The sequence below is a fragment of the Mesoplodon densirostris genome, chromosome 11 (assembly GCF_025265405.1).
Source record: "Mesoplodon densirostris isolate mMesDen1 chromosome 11, mMesDen1 primary haplotype, whole genome shotgun sequence".
In the NCBI taxonomy this organism is placed as follows: Eukaryota; Metazoa; Chordata; class Mammalia; order Artiodactyla; family Ziphiidae; genus Mesoplodon; species Mesoplodon densirostris.
In genome coordinates this window covers 16,221,223-16,240,626 of record NC_082671.1, presented here as the reverse complement: position 1 = coordinate 16,240,626, position 19,404 = coordinate 16,221,223, and the positions used below count along the sequence as shown (strand labels likewise).

At 35.8% G+C, this 19,404-nt stretch overlaps 1 protein-coding gene across 3 annotated transcripts in view; it reads right to left on the bottom strand.

The window, feature by feature from the left end:
- PIK3C2G (phosphatidylinositol-4-phosphate 3-kinase catalytic subunit type 2 gamma) overlaps window positions 1-19,404 on the bottom strand; it is a 301,036-nt gene that overhangs the window by 185,761 nt on the left and 95,871 nt on the right. For all 3 annotated transcript variants that reach the window (XM_060112830.1, XM_060112831.1, XM_060112832.1), the window contains 2 exons: window positions 19,031-19,219; window positions 3,512-3,605 (listed from right to left, as the gene is read on the bottom strand). In XM_060112830.1, coding sequence (XP_059968813.1) covers window positions 3,512-3,605; window positions 19,031-19,219 — 283 coding nt within the window. The remainder of the gene's footprint in view (window positions 1-3,511; window positions 3,606-19,030; window positions 19,220-19,404) is intronic.

Sequence of the window (19,404 nt, the reverse complement as noted above, 5' to 3'; positions counted from 1 at the left end):
CCCGTTGTTTTTGATGTCTGCCCCCAGTGGCTAAGGTTGGTTCAGTGGATTGTGTAGGCTTCCTGGTGGAGGGGACTAGTGCCTGTGTTCTGGTGGATGAGGCTGCATCTTGTCTTTCTGGTGGGCAGGATTGCATCCGGTGGTGTGTTTTGGGGTGTTTGTGACCTTATTCTGATTTTAGGCAGCCTCTCTGCTAATGGGTGGGGTTGTGTTCCTGTCTTGCTAGTTTTTTGGCATAGGTTTTCCGGTACTGTTACTTGCTGGTCGTTGAGTGGAGCTGGGTCTTGGCGTTGAGATGGAGATCTCTGGGAGAGCTTTCACGATGTGATATTATGTGGAGCCGGGAGGTCTCTGGTGGACCAATGTACTGAACTCTGCTCTCCCACCTCAGAGGCACATGGCTGATAGCCAGCTGGAGCACCAAGACCCTGTCAGCCACATGGCTCAGAAGAAAGGGGAGAAAAAAAGAAACAAAGAAAAATAAAATAAAATAAAATAAATTTATTAAAGTACCAAATAAAAAATAATTTTAAAAAATAAAAAATTGTAAAGTAATTAAAAATAATATTAATAAAGGACAGACTGAACCCTAGGATAAATGATAAAAGCAAAGCTATACAGACAAAATCACACAAAGTTGCATACACATATACACTCACAAAAAGAGAATAAGGAAAAAAAAATATATATTGCTCTTCCCATAGTCCACCACCTCAATTCTGGGACGATTCGTTGTCTCTTCAGGTAGTCCAGAGATGCAGCGTACATCAAGTTGATTGTGGAGATTTAATCCGCTGCTCCTGAGGCTTCTGGGAGAGATTTCCCTTTCTCTTCTTTGTTCGCACAGCTCCTGGGGTTCAGCTTTGGATTTAGCCCCGCCTCTGCATGTAGGTCGCCTGAGGACATCTGTTCTTTGCTCAGACAGGACGGGGTTAAAGGAGCAGCTGATTCAGGGGCTCTGGCTCACTCGGGCCAGGGGGAGGGAGGGGTATGGAATGTGGGGCGAGCCTGCGGCGGCAGAGGCCAGCGTGAGTTGCACCAGCCTGAGGCTTTGTGTGTTCTCCCGGGGAAGTTGTCCCTGGATCACGGGATCCTGGAAGTGGCAGGTTGCACAGGCTCCTGGGAGGGGAGGTGTGGATAGTGACCTGTGCTTGCACACAGGTTTCTTGGTGGCTGCAGCAGAAGCCTTAGCGTTTCATGCCCGTCTCTGGTGTCCGCACAAATAGCCGTGGCTCGCGCCCCTCTCTGGATCTCGTTTAGGCAGTGCTCTGAATCCCCTCTCCTCATGCACCCTGAAAGAGTGGTCTCTAGCCTCTTCGGCAGTTCCAGACTTTTCCCCGGACTCCCTCCCAGCTAGCTGTGGTGCACTAGCCCCCTTCACACTGTGTTCACACAGCCAACCCCAGTCCTCTCCCTGGGATCCAACCTCTGAATCCTGAGCCTCAGCTCCCAGTGCCCCCCTGCCCTGGCGGGTGAGCAGACAAGCCTCTCGGGCTGGTGAGTCTTGGTCGGCACCGATCCTCTGGGCGGGAATCTGTCCGCTTTGCCTTTCGCACCCGTTGCTGCGCTCTCCTCTGTGGCTCCGAAACTTCCCCCCTGCCACACCCCATCTCTGCCAGTGAAGGGGCTTCCTAGTGTGTGGAATCTTTTCCTCCTTCACAGCTCCCTTCTATAGGTGCAGGCCCCATCCGTATTCTTTTGTCTCTGTTTTTTCTTTTTTCTTTTGCCCTACCCAGTTTCTTGCCTTTTGGGAAGTCTGACGTTTTCTGCCAGTGTTCAGTAGGAGTTGTTCCACATGTAGATGTATTTGTGGGGATGAAGGTGATCTCTACGTCTTACTCTTCCACCATCTTGAAGGTCTCTCATGTCTTGGAAAGTTTTAATGTCAGGGTGGAGCACTGAAGTGTAAGGGCAAACCCCACAATGAATGTTTTGAAAATTCTTCTCAACTTTCATTTATTTTCCAGTCACATCATAGATTTTTTTCCATCTCACATGAGTTTATAATCATCATTTTTTTTTGCGGTACGCGGGGCTCTCACTGCTGTGGCCTCTACCATTGTGGAGCACAGGCTCCGGACACGCAGGCTCAGCGGCCATGGCTCATGGGCCCAGCCGCTGCACGGCATGTGGGATCCTCCCGGAGTGGGGCACGAACCCGCGTCCCCTGTATCGGCAGGCGGACTCTCAACCACTGCACCACCAGGGAAGCTCTATAACCATCATTTTTAATTAGAGAATAGTTGCAATGTTACTTATCTTTACCTCTGTGTATTTGCTATGTTGGACCCTGTGTTCACCTTGTCTACGAATTTGCATTTACAGGCATATGGCTCTCAGCGACATTCCTGGTGCCAAGTGTTATTGATTCCGATTGGGGTTTTCAAATGGATTTAATCTACATAAACTTTTGTAAAAACTTATTTTTTTGAGTTGGGTTAGATACAGCAGGTTGCCCATATTCATGAGGCATGAGATGAATAGTGTTCCTGCAAGTTGCATTAATCTTCATTTTCACTACACTATCCTGGCAAGCCTAGGGAAGTCAAAACTATAAGGAGTGGTAGAAGCAACTCTATGGTATATATATTTCTAAACCAGCTCTCTCTTTAGGTGGCCTTTAGAGAAGTGCATATTCTGTTTGTAAAGTAACATGGTACTCAAGGCTATTCATAGAAGCTCCCCACTTCAGTCTTAGGGTCTCCTGTCCTAAATTCAAAACCTGAGGCACCTGACACTTAAAATAGCTTGTAACTACAACCTGACATTTCAGATAAGAAAATACCTGTGTTAAAAGCAAGACAAAAGAAAAACATAAAGACCACTGTTTTAGACCTATTCAGCATTCAGTATACAGTTAACTTAGAAAAAAAATCATTGCTTATATTTTGGATATTCAGTCATATATCAATACATGACCATTTGTGTAACTGTTTATATTTCAACATATTCAGACTAAATCAATCCTTGATCGTATTTCTAGATAAATTTATATTATTTTCCAAAATTACTCCAATATTGTGATATTTGATGTCATAAAAGTGTACTACCTGGCAGCAGAATTTGGTTATTAGAAACCACTTTTATAAAATCTATAATTAATATTAGAATATGGGAAAAGCAAGAAAAATATTATGAGCGGATGCCTAGTAAATGACTATTTTCTACATAATATTTATTCGGTTAATTTTTTACGTTTTATATATACAGTTGGATACAAATATTTCATCACAAGCATTTCTAATTTTTTCCTGTTCTAATTAATAAGTGAAGTTGTTTTCTAAAAATTTTCCCTTTTGGCGTTTATATACCTTTTTTGTAACTGTAACCAGTTTTGGCTAGAGAATGTCTGTGGTACCCATATTGACATATGAGCTATAATTTTTTAGCCTTCTGGCTGGCCAAATTGCAATTATCACTTTTATGTAGTCTATTGTTGATTCACTGGGAAGTGTTTTAGAGAATTATTGGTTAAAATCCTGGAATCCCTTGGCAACTTTGCTGTTCTTACCTGAACTAGCTGTGGGAGATATTCCAGTAGTTCATCATTCAAGAGGTTGTCTAACTGTTGAACTGCCACTTTACGAATTTCTTGATCTGGAAAACTAATACAAAGTAAATATATCTACTAAGCTGTTAACAGTATAAAATAATGCATGAGAAATATCAAGAAAACAGAGAATTAATTTCACTTCCAATGCATTAGATAAAATAATAATCTCACAATCAATTAAGATGCTCATTAGCACCAAATAATCATTCTTTTTCATAGTCTGTACTCTCCTATGAACTGCAGTAGAAAGTTGTTTTGACTTTCAGATCCCTGCCAGCTTTCCTGCCTATAAAATGTGGATTATAGAATATAAAAGATATTTTCTAAAATATATAAAAATTTTTGCTTATTATTTAGCCATATATTTAAGTAAATTATTACCAGCTGGAGACCTGATGGCATATATGATTAAAAGTGGGATATGGTATATTTAAATGAGTTTTGGCCAGATGATAATGAAAACCAGAAATCTAAAGTATCTTACAATAAATAAGCACAAATAACTCAATACAGCTAAATCTTACTAGACTGTTAAGTTCTTGAGGGTAACTATGCCTTACTCATTTTTGGACTGCAAATGCCTGTTGTAAGATTTAGCACCAATTAGACACAATAAAAGTTTGTTACTGAACTAAATTTAGTTAGCATTTGAAACCCTGTAGTTGCTCTTCATATTGGCAGGTTTCTCATCTGTGGGTACATAGGGTTGACTGTACTACACCATTTTAAGTAAGGGACTTAAGCTTCTGAGTTTTGGTATCTGCAGGGGTCCTGGAACTAATCTCCTGAGGATACTGAGGGATGACTGTGCTCCTCTGATAGGCTCCTCCGATTGCCATTCTCTTGCTCCATCAGTAGAAGTAGATTCAATTATCTCTAGCTCCTGGGAAGTGCCTAGATATAACTTTGACACCATACTTAGTATGTAGATTAGTAGATATAACAAGGGTATTGATAAGAGCAATTAATTTTAAACAAGTCTTAAAAAATTAGTATGTATAATTTAAAACTTGAAGGAAACTTTTTATAGTAATTCACTTAAAAACAAAGACATGAATGAACAAAACCCCCAAATCCTTTTGTATGGGAACAAACAAAATACTTTTCAACCAGTCAGGTGAGAGCTCTAAAGACTGGGTCTCAATACTGTGGATGTCAGAAAACTTTAAACTCTTCAAGGCCCAGTCTCTTTTCAACATGTCAGGTTACTGAAGGGTGAAATGAATACTATGCAGCTACAGTGTAAAGGAAAAAATGGCATTACTCAGTATCTCCCAACTGTCCTTGATAGCAGTTTGAAATGCACTGCTTAAACAGGTTACATATTTTTTTCATTTAAATTGAGCATTTCAATTGCAAGAAGAATTTCACTTCCAAGGTTAGTCATCCAAAACCCTTATTTCTGACCTGCAAATACTTTTGCAATAATTTTCTCCCTATGAACATTCTAGCAAAAAGACCTAGTGAGAATGTAGCCCAGGCACATCTCAAGAAGTACCGCTAAGGTCAGGACATCTTAGCATAGCATTAAGCACAGATGGAGAGCAGAAATGATGTAATAAAAATGCAAAGCTGGAAGAAGGTCAGCTTGTTTTAGCGCCCTAAGACTTTATTTTCTCCTAACGAAATGTGATTGACTAATTTATTATTCTCAATTACTAAACCATTTGTCTGTGGCTTGTAGATGTCAAGGTCAGTTTGAGGACAGTTTGAAGTCTTAGAGGGAATAGTTAGTTGGTATATTTTGTTGCCTAAGCGATGACTTAGGTCCGATACTAGTCATCCATGCCTTCCTGTGTGCCTACTTTATCTTATTGATGTGAATGACAACAAAGAAGGAAAAATAGAAAACAAATATCACAACAAAACAAAAGCCCTTGGTGAACACTATACTGGTAATTATGTATTTATTTCCAAACACTAGAAGGTAAACACTCTGAAAGCAGAAAAATTTTGCCTGTTTCATTCATATATGTGTCTGCATTGCCTCTAGATTGGTGGACACTCGCCACATATTTGAGAAATGTCTAAACTGAATTAATTATCATTCCACTTAAAACATCTCTACTATCAGACTTCTGTCTTGCAGTCTGTGTTATCACCTTTCTCCAGTCATGTAGGTCTGAAATTTTAATGGTTATATTTTCTCCCTCTTTGCCCCCTTCATTTAATTTTTCCCCCTTTCCATCTGGTGAAATTCTATTCACCCTTGAAGTCAAAGCTCAAGCATCAATTTACTGGTGAAGCAGTCCCAGCCACTTTCTAGCCCCCTGTTGAGTTCACCACACCCTTCTCTATGGGATTCTATACACATGGTTGAGGATAGGCTCAATCATTTATATCCCTAGTCCAAGCATAACTGAATATATTTGTGGAATGCCTAGTAGTCTCTTATCTTTATATCTCATCAGTTGCCAAGTTCTGTTGATTTTTCTATCCCAATGGCTCTAGCATCTACACTTGTTTCAATTTCTTCTGCAACTGTCTATGCTAGGCCATAATTATCTCATGCTGGTATTAGCATTTTTCATAGCAATACCTTATAAAATTTCCAGAATTATTTTGTAAGTTCATTTCTCATAAACCATTAAATGGTTTTCTATTTTCAAAGGACCTCTCAGGCCCATACTATTCATTTAGATATTCAAGGCTGGCTGAACACTCCAGATTTTTCTACTACTGTAATACTGAATAAACTGCTCTGGCTCATTGTATGTTATTTTTATTTTGAAAATCCTATGCTCATTCTCATCTTTGTGAGCACTGTAACCTCTGCTTGAAACACCCTCCCTTCTCTTCTTAAAGTTTTAGTCATCCTTCAAAATGTGGATCAAATCCCCTTGAAGGCCACTACGCCAATCTTTAGCAATCACTTCTCTGAACTCCAAGGGCCTTGAGTGGTTAAATCCACTGGGCAATTAGGATATGCTAGTGTGTATTAGGATTTATCATTTTATATATATGTATCTTCATTCCTCAGCTAGTGAATATATAAACTGAAGATAAAGATTGTTCTATCTTCTTTTTTTTTTATTTCTAGAATTTAGCACCATGCTCCATACATGTTGAGTGATTAATAAAAATGCATTGGCCATGAAGATAATAATGAAGGATATCATACTATGGAGCCCATCTTATTTCTTGTGCTCTGAGATAATTTACATTGGTAGCAATAGGCTTAATTCCACAAACACCACTCATACAAATTCCAGATTTTTTTTCCCTCTCAGTCAAACAGTAAGAGAAAAACAAATCTGAAGGTAAGGGAAAAGAAAGGTTTATTTTCTTTTTTTCAGGCTCCTCAGGAACAGGAGAACAAAAAACTAGTAATATCTGTATAGTATAGTCCAAAAGGAAAATTATATATTGTATTAACATGTGCAAATGCTGGGAAGAATGTTTTTGCACCTTCATAGAAAGGAATGTCTCTTTTTATTCATTACTGTTGCTTGAAGTTCAGGAAGAAATTGGAAGAGAAATTGCTAAGAAATGAACCACAAGACATCTTGAGATGTGACTAAGACCTAACGACATTAAAACATATCCAAATATAACTTGAATTTGACTATTTTAGGAAGAGTTGCTCACATTAAAGGAGACGCTGGCAGTGTTGGTGAAGTTCCTGGGAAATGGGCTCTTTCATATATTGCTGGCAATATACGGGAACATGTATTTAAAAAGAATCTTTAAAATGTGCTTACTCCTGTATCTAGCAATTCTACTTTGGGAATTTTTCCTAAGAAAATAATCAAAGGTGTGTGTGAGGATATATGTATGCAAACAAAATTGGAAATAATATAAATATCTAAAAATAAGCAGTTAAGTTAAATGTGCTATGACCATATGATAAAATACATGCTGTCATTAAAATATTAAAATAATATTTAATAATATGAGAATATTTTGAAAAATTTGTGCAATTTGTGCAGTATAATACCATTTAGAAAAATGTGTGCATTTTTCCATATGCTTAACAAGAAAGATGGAAAAGGAAGGATCAAAATATGAATACCAAATTTCTGGATGGAAATGTCATGGATGACTTTAGTTTCCTTTTTTATGCTTACTTTTTCAAGTTTTCTATATGAAAGTTCTATTGGTTACTAAAAAAAATAATTTTTAAAGTAAGTCTCATTCAATTAACTATGAAAATATATTAATAATTGCAAATATATTACCACTAGAAAAAAGATCCAAATCATATGTCCTTTTAAGAGTGCACATTGTTGAGTAAAAGAACAAGCCTCATATCTTGTAGTTGATTGAGAATATTCTTTTAACATGATAGGCCCAAATAGGGATCTCTGCCTCTGGAGAATTTATGCTTAATACCTTTTCAGGGCCATGAACTTAGCCACAGATCAATGGACAAACATGTTCCACAAATCCTGGCATTTCTTTCCTGTGATGTTGTCTGAAACTATTTAATCTTTGGGGATATAGTTCTTGGCATTTCATGCTCAGTAACTCGCTCCTCAATGAGGTGAGGGCTACCCATATTAGTTCTCTGACTGTGGTGTGATATTTACACACTGAAACGTCATATGTATCAGAAGAACTGCAACCTATTTTGAATTTTCCACAAGCCAGGTTATTGTACTTTCCAATGACCTGATTTGCTTGAAAAATAAGTATAATTTTTGCCGATAATAAACCAGAGCCACTCTCTAGTGACCCTGCTAACCTTGGGATTAGTAATTACTATAGGTATGGACATAACACCTTGAGTCTGGAGAATAAATGGAAGTCTCGTTAGAAGATTCATCAGGCTTATGTCAATTAGGTCTTTGTTTATATTTATAAGAAACTTCCTTATAATCAATAAGAAAATAGATAATTTAAAATGTAATAAATGGAGATCTATCTGTTTTGAGGTATTAAAAGGATATAAGATCAGTAAAATTCCATTACTTGTTGGGGAGGAGATTATGTAAGGTGAAACAAATTTTCATTTATTATGAAATTTTAAAAAATTAGGCATAAGAAGAGTCCAGTGAAATAATCACTTATTTAATGTTATTCATAATTTTTTAAATGTCCATTTAAGTAACCTTACGTTATCTAATTTAGTTTCCCAAGCATCTCTGAAGAGAGGAGCAAAGAAACAATTATGGTCAAAAGCAAAAACATCAAGACTGGCTTACTATTCAGTTTTATATGAGTTTCGTGATCAGTGATTCTATATATTCAGGGTTTAGTTGCTTCCGAATTGAGCTAACAATTGCATCCCTGGGATTTCTAAAAGGACAAGATACCATAGCTAAGGTAAATATAACTGTGTATGGTAATTGTTAAGGAATTACCTTAAAATAGCTTACTGTCCAATGAGGACATTTGGACACAAAGAAAAAATACTCCTTGAAGACTGACTGTAAAAGTTGATAGAAAGAATCTAAGACGTGGCAAAAAACCTCAAAATGTGAAAAAAAATTAAGTAAAATTAAAACAACTTCAAGATAAACATTTTTCAAAGAAACTTCAGTGAAACATCAACTTTATATTTTACCAACAATGTAGGGTAAACATAAAGTTTAAAGTCAAGCAGAGAAATAAGTTGGAACTGAATCTTTACATGGGCAGGAAAGGAAGAGTATCAAGTATTTAGGTAATTTTTTGGCTCAAGGTAGAAGCAGAAACTGGTCAGTGGTTAGAATTTGCTGTACAATAAAAGTTCTCTAATTTATTTTTTGGTATCCAGACCCTTTTACACTCTTAAAAATTATGGAAGATTCCAAAGAGTTTTTGTGTATGTGAGTTATGTCTATCAACAATAACCAATTAGAAATAAAACCAGGACATTTAAGAAATATTTATCAGTTCATTTTATATGACATTAATAATCCCATTACTGGCTAACATGAACACTGTTTCTATGAAATATGCCTATATTTTCACAAAGAAAAAATTTAGTGAGAAGAATGATCTTGTTTAACATTTTTGTCTCTAATGTCTGGCTTAATGGAAGACAGCTGAATTCTCTATCTGCTTCAGCATTAACTTTGTTGCAATATTGCATGTCACGTAGTCTATGGAAAATCCCACTCTACACTCATGAGTGAATGAGTGTGACAAAGAGAAATGACATCTTAGAATTATTATGGAAATAATTTCGATCTTGTGACATCGCTGTAAACATCCTTAGGACTATAGACATCACTTTGAAAACTTTGGATATACAACATAGTTTTGGCATGTGTTATTGTAGTGGGGCCATAAGTCAAGGAATCAGCACTTGTGCCCTGTTTCTAAGACAGCAGCACATCAACCTATGTCTTCCCTGAATGAAAAATTGGCTTTGCAGTCATCTGACTTGGGAATTGTCATTCCTCCTCTTTTCCCTCAAACATTTATAATTTCTCTCATCTCAGAGGGCTTATAGGAATATCACAAAGGATTCAGACAAGCTTCAACAGGACCAGTGGAACTGTGAAGTGAAATTTCAACAGAAAAATACATCTTTCAACTTTTTCCATTTGACTTGTTATTTTGTCATTTCTACTTTTTTCTTATTTACTTTCTTTTTCTCTTTTGTTCTCCTTTTTCTAGTTTGAAAAACGATATAGGGTCAATACCTTACTCAAAGAACTTTTAAAGTGATGGGTGAAAGCCAAATGCAATGTAACAAATGACCTTTAAAAAAAGCAGCTTGGAGTAAACTGAAAAGCAAAGAAATCTGAGGTCAAATTTAAGTGTAACAGAAATGTCAGACTTCTGAAAACACACTAAGAATTCAGGCAGAATGCCATGAGGCTATTCACAGTTAAAAGCCCCAATGTCAGGTTAGAATTAGAAAACCATCAGAAGTACAGAACTGTTTTTCCAACAGGTTTTGAGTCTGATGACACACTCAGCATCAACTTGGAAGAAAAATGTCAATATGAATATCTTTGCTATTTTTCAAAAAACAATCAGACGTGACAGAAGAAATTTTTTTCTGGGAAAAATGGTGAATAAGGCTTCTTTAAGATGGTCGCCAACTTCTATCTACTGAATAATTCATGTTCCTTCAAAAATTTTCACATGATTACAAAATATTAGAATTCAAGGAAACTTGGAGACCTGGTTCAACCTACTGATTGTACAGATGAAGAAACTGAAACTCAGAGAGTTTGAGCTGTTTTCCTAAGGTCATTCATGGTGACACTGCAACTAGACTCCAAATATCCAGAATACTAGGCCAGTTTTTCTAGCAAGGCCTTCTAACCTTTTGACTAGATATTATCATATATGCTTATATGATATGCACAAGACTAATTTGGGTTTATTTTTAATTTTATTTCATTCTAAGTGGATCAAAGAGACATATAATAGTGAGCAGTGTAATTTGTATGTTTGGATTGGGGCATTGGTCCAGTCATGAACCAAAAGGAATAAGAATGAATCATAGGCCCAAAGGGACACAGGAACTATACAGACGTTTCCTGATGGATAGTCTATGGACTTATGCATGGATATTGGGAATTAACTATATAGTCATGTATTAATTAAAATTATTATTTAAAATTAAAGAGTAGTTATTGATTTTGTTCCTCTTTATGATTGCATTTTGATTTTACTTATAGATAAGCTTAGAAAGGTCCTATCTTAAGCAAGTGGTGTATTGAAAGCACAATGGGGAGATTTTGTGTTTGTATGCATTAGACATTACATGCAAAAGCAACATGAAGTTAAGAAAAAAAATAGGGATTTTGAATCTAAATATAAAGGTTCTTCTTATCTTATGCCCTCTCTCTCTAAACAAATTTATCTGCACCCTTGACTTAATTCACATTCTTCTCTGGATGATTTCCAGATCGGGGTCTCTAGCTTAGATATCTTTGTTGAACCACCACCAGTCACCTCAAGCACACCTCAAAGCCAACATACAAAGCCTGAACTGCAGGGTTCTTGTTCTTCTATAATCTGTTTGTCACCCAGCATGCCTCATCTTACGGAATGCTTCTATTATCCTCCTACTTACATAAGACAGAAACCTAAAAAGTAATCCTTGATACCCCTCTTTTTCACTACTCCTCCCCAGTCAATCCTGTCATTTTTACTTCTAAATGTTCTGATTCTCTTCATTTTATTATGTCACCACCACCACCTTCTAAGGCTGACTTGCCATTCTCTGACATCTGGACTACTTCTATAGCTTCCTACCTCATCTTCTCTCATCTACTTTTCCTTCCCTCACCAAATCCATGCCTCACTCAGAAACCAGAGGAATCTTTGAAAGATGAAGGTCAATTCAAAATATTCTCTCACTGAAAATCATTTATGGCCTTCCTGTTGCTATCAGAATAAAGACCAAGTTGCTTAACATGGTACTGTTTAGAAGACCTTAACATGATCTTCTAGTTCCATCTGAACATATCTGTTCATCTTATATGACACACTCCTTCCCTGGATTCTAGGCACACTGGCTTTCTTCCCGTTTCTTAAACACAGTTTCCGCATTTCATAGATTCCCTCTTCCCAGGAAGCTCTTCTCTTACTCTCCTTTTTCACCAATTCATTCTCATTCATCTTTGATCTGAAATCAAACATAACTTCCTCAGGGAAGAATTTTCCCACTCTGGAGAAAAGATTTGGGTCCTTTATGTTATCATGGAACCATGTGCTTTTCACTCAGAGCTGTTATAACACCTGTTATTTTACATTTATAATTTGGTAGTGGCCTATTTCTCCCCACCTCCAGTAGACTGCAACTTCATAAAGGCAAGATTATGTATCTTTTTGCTTAATATGCTTGCTTCAGGGCCAAGCATAAGTAGGCCATCAATAAGTACCTATTGAGTGAATGAATAGACAAATTGGGTTTCAATTTCTTTATCTGTAAAATGGGGATCAGTAAAATGGAATTTGTAGATGTTGGTAACAATATTAAAGAGATTGTTTTATAGGCTGAATCACATAACATATTGTAAAAGAGCTTAATAAGTAAGCTATAAGTCATTATTCCATTGTCAAATATTTATTAAGTTGCTAACTCTTTTAACATATACATTTTGACAAGTGAATTTAAGCTTACTGAAGCTTACTAGAAATGAAATTGTTCCCATGAATTTATTGATATTTATAATTTGGCACTGAAAAAAATCTGAAAACTCTAAACTCTCTTAAAAGTATAGTTATGATGAAGAGGATAATGACGATAAAAATGATTGGCAGCATTTACTGAAAGCTCTCATAAGTACTTTATCCTGTAAGGTACATGATGCTTATTACTCCCAAAACTTGTCCAAGGTCATTCAAGTAATAAGTGGCAGAGATAGATATGTTTGATTTCAAAGCTTATATTATCAACCATGAAATATGGAAGTAACTCCAGAAACTCTTCAAAAGTACACAAAGGCAAGATACATATCTTTGGGTATATGCACTTCTACGTTTTTCATTTTTAGTATATCACCTTGACTCTCCCTTCATGGAGAATACTGAAACTTTCACATTTTTCTCTTCCATATCCATAGTTATCTAAAATCATATTCATATTTTTCCTTCCCTCCCAACTGAGAGGAACAAGTTACTCTCTTCCTCTCCTTGACAAAATTTCTATTTGCATTTTTGGTCCAGGTTGTTGGCTGTTGGTGCCATCTCATTTTGTCAGTTCATCCATCCCTATTTTCTGATCTTCCCTTCATGCATCTTTCATCTCAGTTTTTAAACATGCTTGAAGGTCTTTTATTTCAACAAATATATGAACCCCAAACATCAAAATATTTTTCTTACCTCCTCCAACTTTACTGATCTTCTTGCCCTTACTAGCAATCCTATTCCAAGAGGCACAATTTATTTTTCTCCATTTCCTCTTCAAGGCCTTGAAGTATGGCATCCAACTTCACTACCCAAATCTGCTCTTTCTTCTATAATTCTTGTCTTGGTTAATGATGTAATTATTTATCATTTACCCAAATCAGAAAGCTCCAAGTCTTCCTTATTTCCTCTCTCTTTTTCACTTTCCTCTGAAGTGTTTCTCAAATCTGTTCTGTAAATTTCTACTGATGCCTTGATCAGGCCCAGACCGTTTTTCAAGTAGACTATTTCAATACTTGCATCTATCTAATATCCTTGCTCTTATTCTATTCTTTTTTCAGTCCACCCTTCAAAATAATTCACAGAATTATCCCTGTATAAAATAAATCTCATTGTATGACTCCCATTCTTAAAATTCCATGGGCTGCAGTAAAGTTAGTTCCTAGTAATTACCTGACTCATGAGGCCCCAAATGACCTAAACTGAACCATCCTTTTCAACCTTGTCTCCCAGTACAATTCCCTTCCAATATTATATTAAATTACTATTCTCTGAACCTCCATAACTGTGACCATGCTAGTCTTTCTTCCTGGAATGCCATTTTCTCTTTTCTCCATTCAGGAAATTCTTATGAATGTTTCAAGTCAGAATTTAATTTCTTTGTGAAGTTTTTCTTACTTTCCTTGAGAGAATCTGCCTCTCTCTTCCTTGGGGGCATACAGCACCTAATACTTTGATTATAGTATAGAGTATATTGTGTGATCTTCAGTTTGAGTCTTTCCCTCTAAACTGTTTAGAGACAGTCATTATGACCTAATTTGGCTTCTTTGATTCATTACATGCCAATTTCCATGTACACATATTTTTGCTCAATAAATAAATAGAAAGGATACACCATCATCCATCACTTGATTACTTAGTCAGATGTGGAAGTTATAACTGTCTACCTTTTCCATATTCTATTCTGCCTGCTTACAATGCTAGTTAAGAATGGCTTTAGCACACATTAATTAATCTCTACAATAAAGAATATAGTGGTTTGGTGCAAACATTTTTGTGGAACATTTTTCCAAGGAAACTGATTTTGAAAGCTAAAGCACTGCCTATTAAGTATTGCTCTTTTTCCTGCAAAACAATAATTTCACATCATGTAGGATGGCAAGTTCTGGTACCTTGTCAAATTTTTATTTAAGCTTCTGATGTAATCCTCTGATGCCTATTTAGAGTTACTATTTTTAAATGAATACTTCCCTTGAACTGCCTTCTAATTCCTTGGGTAATTTCTGCTTATTATTAGCAGTTGAATAGTTGCACCTGTGCACCAGGGTTCAAGAAAACAGCAAGCATCTGCCAAGAACTACAGACCTTAGCCCTTGGTCTCTGGTATTCTGACAGTACTGCCTTCTCTAATGGAAGTATCAATACCTGGTGAACACACTGCTAACACTCAGTCATGGAAATATTAACACCCTATGGCCCACACGAGCTAAATCAAATCTCAACATGTCTCTTGCTAAAAGTAAGCCAAAAGGAGGTGGTGAACCTTCAAACAGGATTAAGTAATCAACAATAGTAAAAATTATCCAAGCTAGAAATGGAGCACACCAGTTCTCAGGAGGTTAAGCCATTGAAAAAATAAGACTATTCAAAGGAGAAAAAATACAGACCTCTGAAGAACTCACCCTGACAACTCACTTAACAAGCATAAACTGTTTATTCTCAGAGAGGTCAGCTTTTGAATTTAGAGAAGTTGAAAGGCTCATTTCTGGAAACAGCTTGTCCTCAAGTTTTTTAATAGTTCAGTTAAACTGAGAGTGGGAGTCATAGGATAAGTACAATGGAAGTACTCTAACCTTTTCAGTGACCTGTTTTGATGCATGATAAGGAACTGTTCAATGTGCAAATAAATCCAGTTTCTACTAAGTTCCCTGAATGATGCTTAATAAACAGCACTCTACTTTGAAACCAGTCCCTATAACCTCTAAATATCTGGTTATTCAGAAAAAAAGCAATTACACAGTGAAGTAGAAACATCCAAGCATAAGATGGTAAGTACTGCTATTTACTATAATCAAACTATTTTAGGATAGTTTTATTTACATATTTAGTATGTAAACAAATAGTATGTATTTATGTAGGAAGGCTGTAAGTCATAGTGTTCAGATTGCAAGCTCCAAATCTCTGGATTTAACTCTAGCTCCTTAATTTACTAATGTCAGTTGGGCAACTTAACCCCAGTAAGCCTCAGTTTCCTCAATGGTAAAATTGGAATAATAATAGTATTTGCCTTAAGGTTATTGTAGATAATAAAATGAGGTAGTATTAAGGAGCACTAAGTAAAAATATGATCTTTATATTTAAAACATTAAGGGAATCAAATAGATGTTCAGCATCTCTTTAAGTAGAGAAGGCTCCTATAAACAGAATTATGCTTAGTTATCAGAAATCAGAATATTGAAGTCCATCTAGTGAATCCTCTTATTTTATAAGCAAGAAAACTAATCAGCATTACAGGCTTCATTCTGACAAAGATTTTTGTAAGATATATTACATGAACTTAACAAAAAATATTAGTTAACACATTTAAATGTCTTTAAAATAGACCAAGGTACATCTTAATAAAACAATAATAAGTTACCAAAAAAAAACCCCACCAGTTAATGCTTTAGAAACTTCAGAAAGTTGTCCCATAAGAAAATTATGCTTTAGAGATATAGTCATAGTTTTTACCTTTACAATTACTCTTTAAATATTTTTAATAGTTTTATAGAGATATAAATACCATACAGTTCACTCAGAGTGTACAATGTAATGATTTTTAGCACGTTTCTAGAGTTGTGGAACCATAACCACAAAAAGAAACCTCATATCCATTGGCACTCATTCCCTATTTTCCCTCTCCTCTAGCCCTAGGTGATCTCTAATCTACTTTCTGTCTCTATCCATTTGCCTATTCTGGGCATCTCATATATGGATCATACAATACGTGGTCTTTTGTGACTAGCTTCTTTTGCTTAGCATGTTTTCAAGGTTCATTCATGTATTAACATATATTAATATTCGTTCTTTCTTATTATTGAATACTGCTACATTGCATGGATAGACCACATTTTATCTATCCATTCACTAGCTGATGGCCATTTGAGTGTTTCTACTTTTTGGCTATTATAAATAATGCTGGTCTGAACATTCATGTAGGAGTTTTTGAGTGAACCTACTTTTTATTTATCTTGAGTATTAGCCAGGAGTGGAATTGTTGGGTCATATGGTAACTTGATGTTTAATATTTAATGAACTGACAAATTGTTTTCCAAAGTGGCTGCCCCATTTTACAATCCCTTGAGCAATATATGAGATTTCCAATTTCTTCACATCCTTGCCAGTGCTTATTGTCTTTTTGATTATAGCCATCCTAGTTAGTGTGAAGTGGTATCTCATTGTGGTTTTCATTTATATTTCCCTAGTGGTTAATGATGTTGAGCATCTTTTCATGTGCTTACTGGGCATTTGTATATTTTCTTTGGGGAAATGTTGGATCCTCTGACTATTTATTTATTTAAAAAATATATTTATTTATTTGGCTGTGCCTGGTCTTAGTTGCAGCACATGGGATCTTCGTTGCCGTGTGCGGGATCTTTGTTGCGGCACGCGGGATGTTTTAGTTATGGCATGCAAACTCTTAGTTGTGGCATGTGGAATCTAGTTCCCTGACCAGGGATCGAACCCGGGCTCCCTGTATTGGAAGTGGGAGTCTTAGTTACTGGACCATCAGGGAAGTCCTCCTCTGACCATTTAAAAATTGGGTTATTTATTGTTTTGTTATTGAGTTGTAAGAGTATTTATATATTCTGAATACAATTCCCTTATCGTATATATGATTTGCTAAATCTTCTCTTACTCTGTGAATTGTTACCTTCACTTTGTTTTTTTAACCTTCACATTTTGAGCCAAATTTCTATGAGCTAATCAGTTCAGGAATGACAAAATAATAATTGTGCTAATATTCTAAGTCTTACTTGAGCCAAAAACAACTAGAATTTAGCAAAAAATTTTTGTATATATTGGCTATTCTTATCTATCTAAATCAGAAAAAGATGTTAGGAGTAAGGTGGAAATGAGAACTTATTTTTTTCCAGAAGGTTCTTGAAACACAAGTATGAACTGTAAATAATTCCAATGAAACCAATCAATTGTTCATTGATTTTCTTATCATAGCATTATTTCATTAATTCATTCACCTGTACAAGGAGATGTAGGAAATAAAGATAATCGATGATTCCCTCAAATAATATAATTTAAATATTAAAATAAAGTAGTATAAATAATCATAATGTATTTTTGAGAGTGACTGAGTCAATATTGAGTAATTACTATGTCCCAGGTATTATTAAGCCCTTGGGAAACAGAAACACTATGATGAACTGTTTTGCCTTAACTAGCTCTCAGTCCAATATGGGCAAATTACATGTTTCACATGTTGCATGTAAACACATTGCAATAAAATGTAATTCATAAAGAAACAAAGCACTGTACTAGGAAGATGTGATCAATTTTACTTGGCAAGATCAAGGAAGGATCCACCTAGAAGAAGCCTTATAAAAAGGGGAAAAGATGCAAGCTCAACTAAAAGAAAAATTCTATATCTATCTATCTATCTATCTATCTATCTATCTATCTATCTATCTATCATCTATCAAGGAAGAGTGGGCATCTGGGCATGCAGTAATTAATGGAAGACATCAGAAAACTGAATAAAATATTCAACGTGAGAGGCACAAAACATGTCGGATTTTAAGATAATTTGTAAATTTTGAGCTTGGAAGATTCAGAGGAACCTATTAACGCTTACAAATAATAGAAAAAGAAAGCACTTTCTCTTCCTTTCCCATGCTAGAAGTTTTATAAGAGACACAAATTTTAAAATAAGCCTAAATAAATCCTTTGAAAAGTCCTTTGTGTCATTTTCTCTCCCTCCTTTCTCCTTCATCAGGATCTTGAGAGAGAATTTAGAATAGAACTGGGTGTCACAATTCTTCTCTGACTCTAGAGATTGCAGACTTTCTTCATGGCATCAGTGAGCTGATGCCATCAAGACAGACTTAAAATATCTCTTCTTGGCTTTGAATATGAAACAGAAGCCAAGGAAGAGCTGCTTCCCCAAACCAGAGCCAGACACCACACTTGTTCCCTCATGCTTCTCCTTAACTAGAAGATGATGTCATTGCCCCACCCAATCCCCTACCCCCATGCATTTTATTCTGAGGGAAGATCTGAAGAATATATAAGGGATAGCTTTTCCTTTTATTCTTGTCATCATCATTGGCTTATTAACTGAAAACCTACTGTAAGCAGGGTATTTTGCCAGGCTTTGCATGTTTCAGTAGTAAAAGATATTGTTTTAATTTTTAAGGACTCTTTTCTTTTGAGAAGGGGACAAGTAGAGAATTTTATTTTTCCCTATTCAATTTTTTTTTTTTGTTATTTCTGTGAGAGCAACTAGATTCTCCATTTAAGATACTATGGCCATTAATTATATTTCAAGTTTAGTACAGAAGACACAATTACAGTTTAGATTTGTTTAAAATTTATATTCATAGTTTACATTTATCTAAATTTAATATTCATAGCTACTGAAATTGGAAACAAATGGAATTGCTATTGAATTAATCATATAGTACTACAGCTTTTCTCTTCAAATTTTTCTCATTAGTAATGTCATGCCTGTCATGCAATTCTTACCTGGAAGTCAAAAGTCCAAGTGCCTCCAAAGGGTGAGAAAATTTCCATCTTCTCAAAATGGTATGCATTTCCGAAACAGTTGTTTCATCCCATCCAGGGGCACTACCCAGGACCAAAGGAAGGGAGCAATTTTCATTATTGCAGTAGAGGCGATAAAACCATAAGTATCTTCTCTTTTCCTCAGAGAGTCTGCAAAACCAGATTGGAAACTATAATTTACTGGAGTTTGCTACACTAATAAATGTTTGCTGTAAATACACAGTACAAAATGTTAGTCTAGTTCTTTGACTTTTATTTTAGTTTATTTTGGAAAACAAGTCCTTTATCTTTTGGGGACAGTTTGATAGGTTATTTTATCAGCTTATTTCCCACTA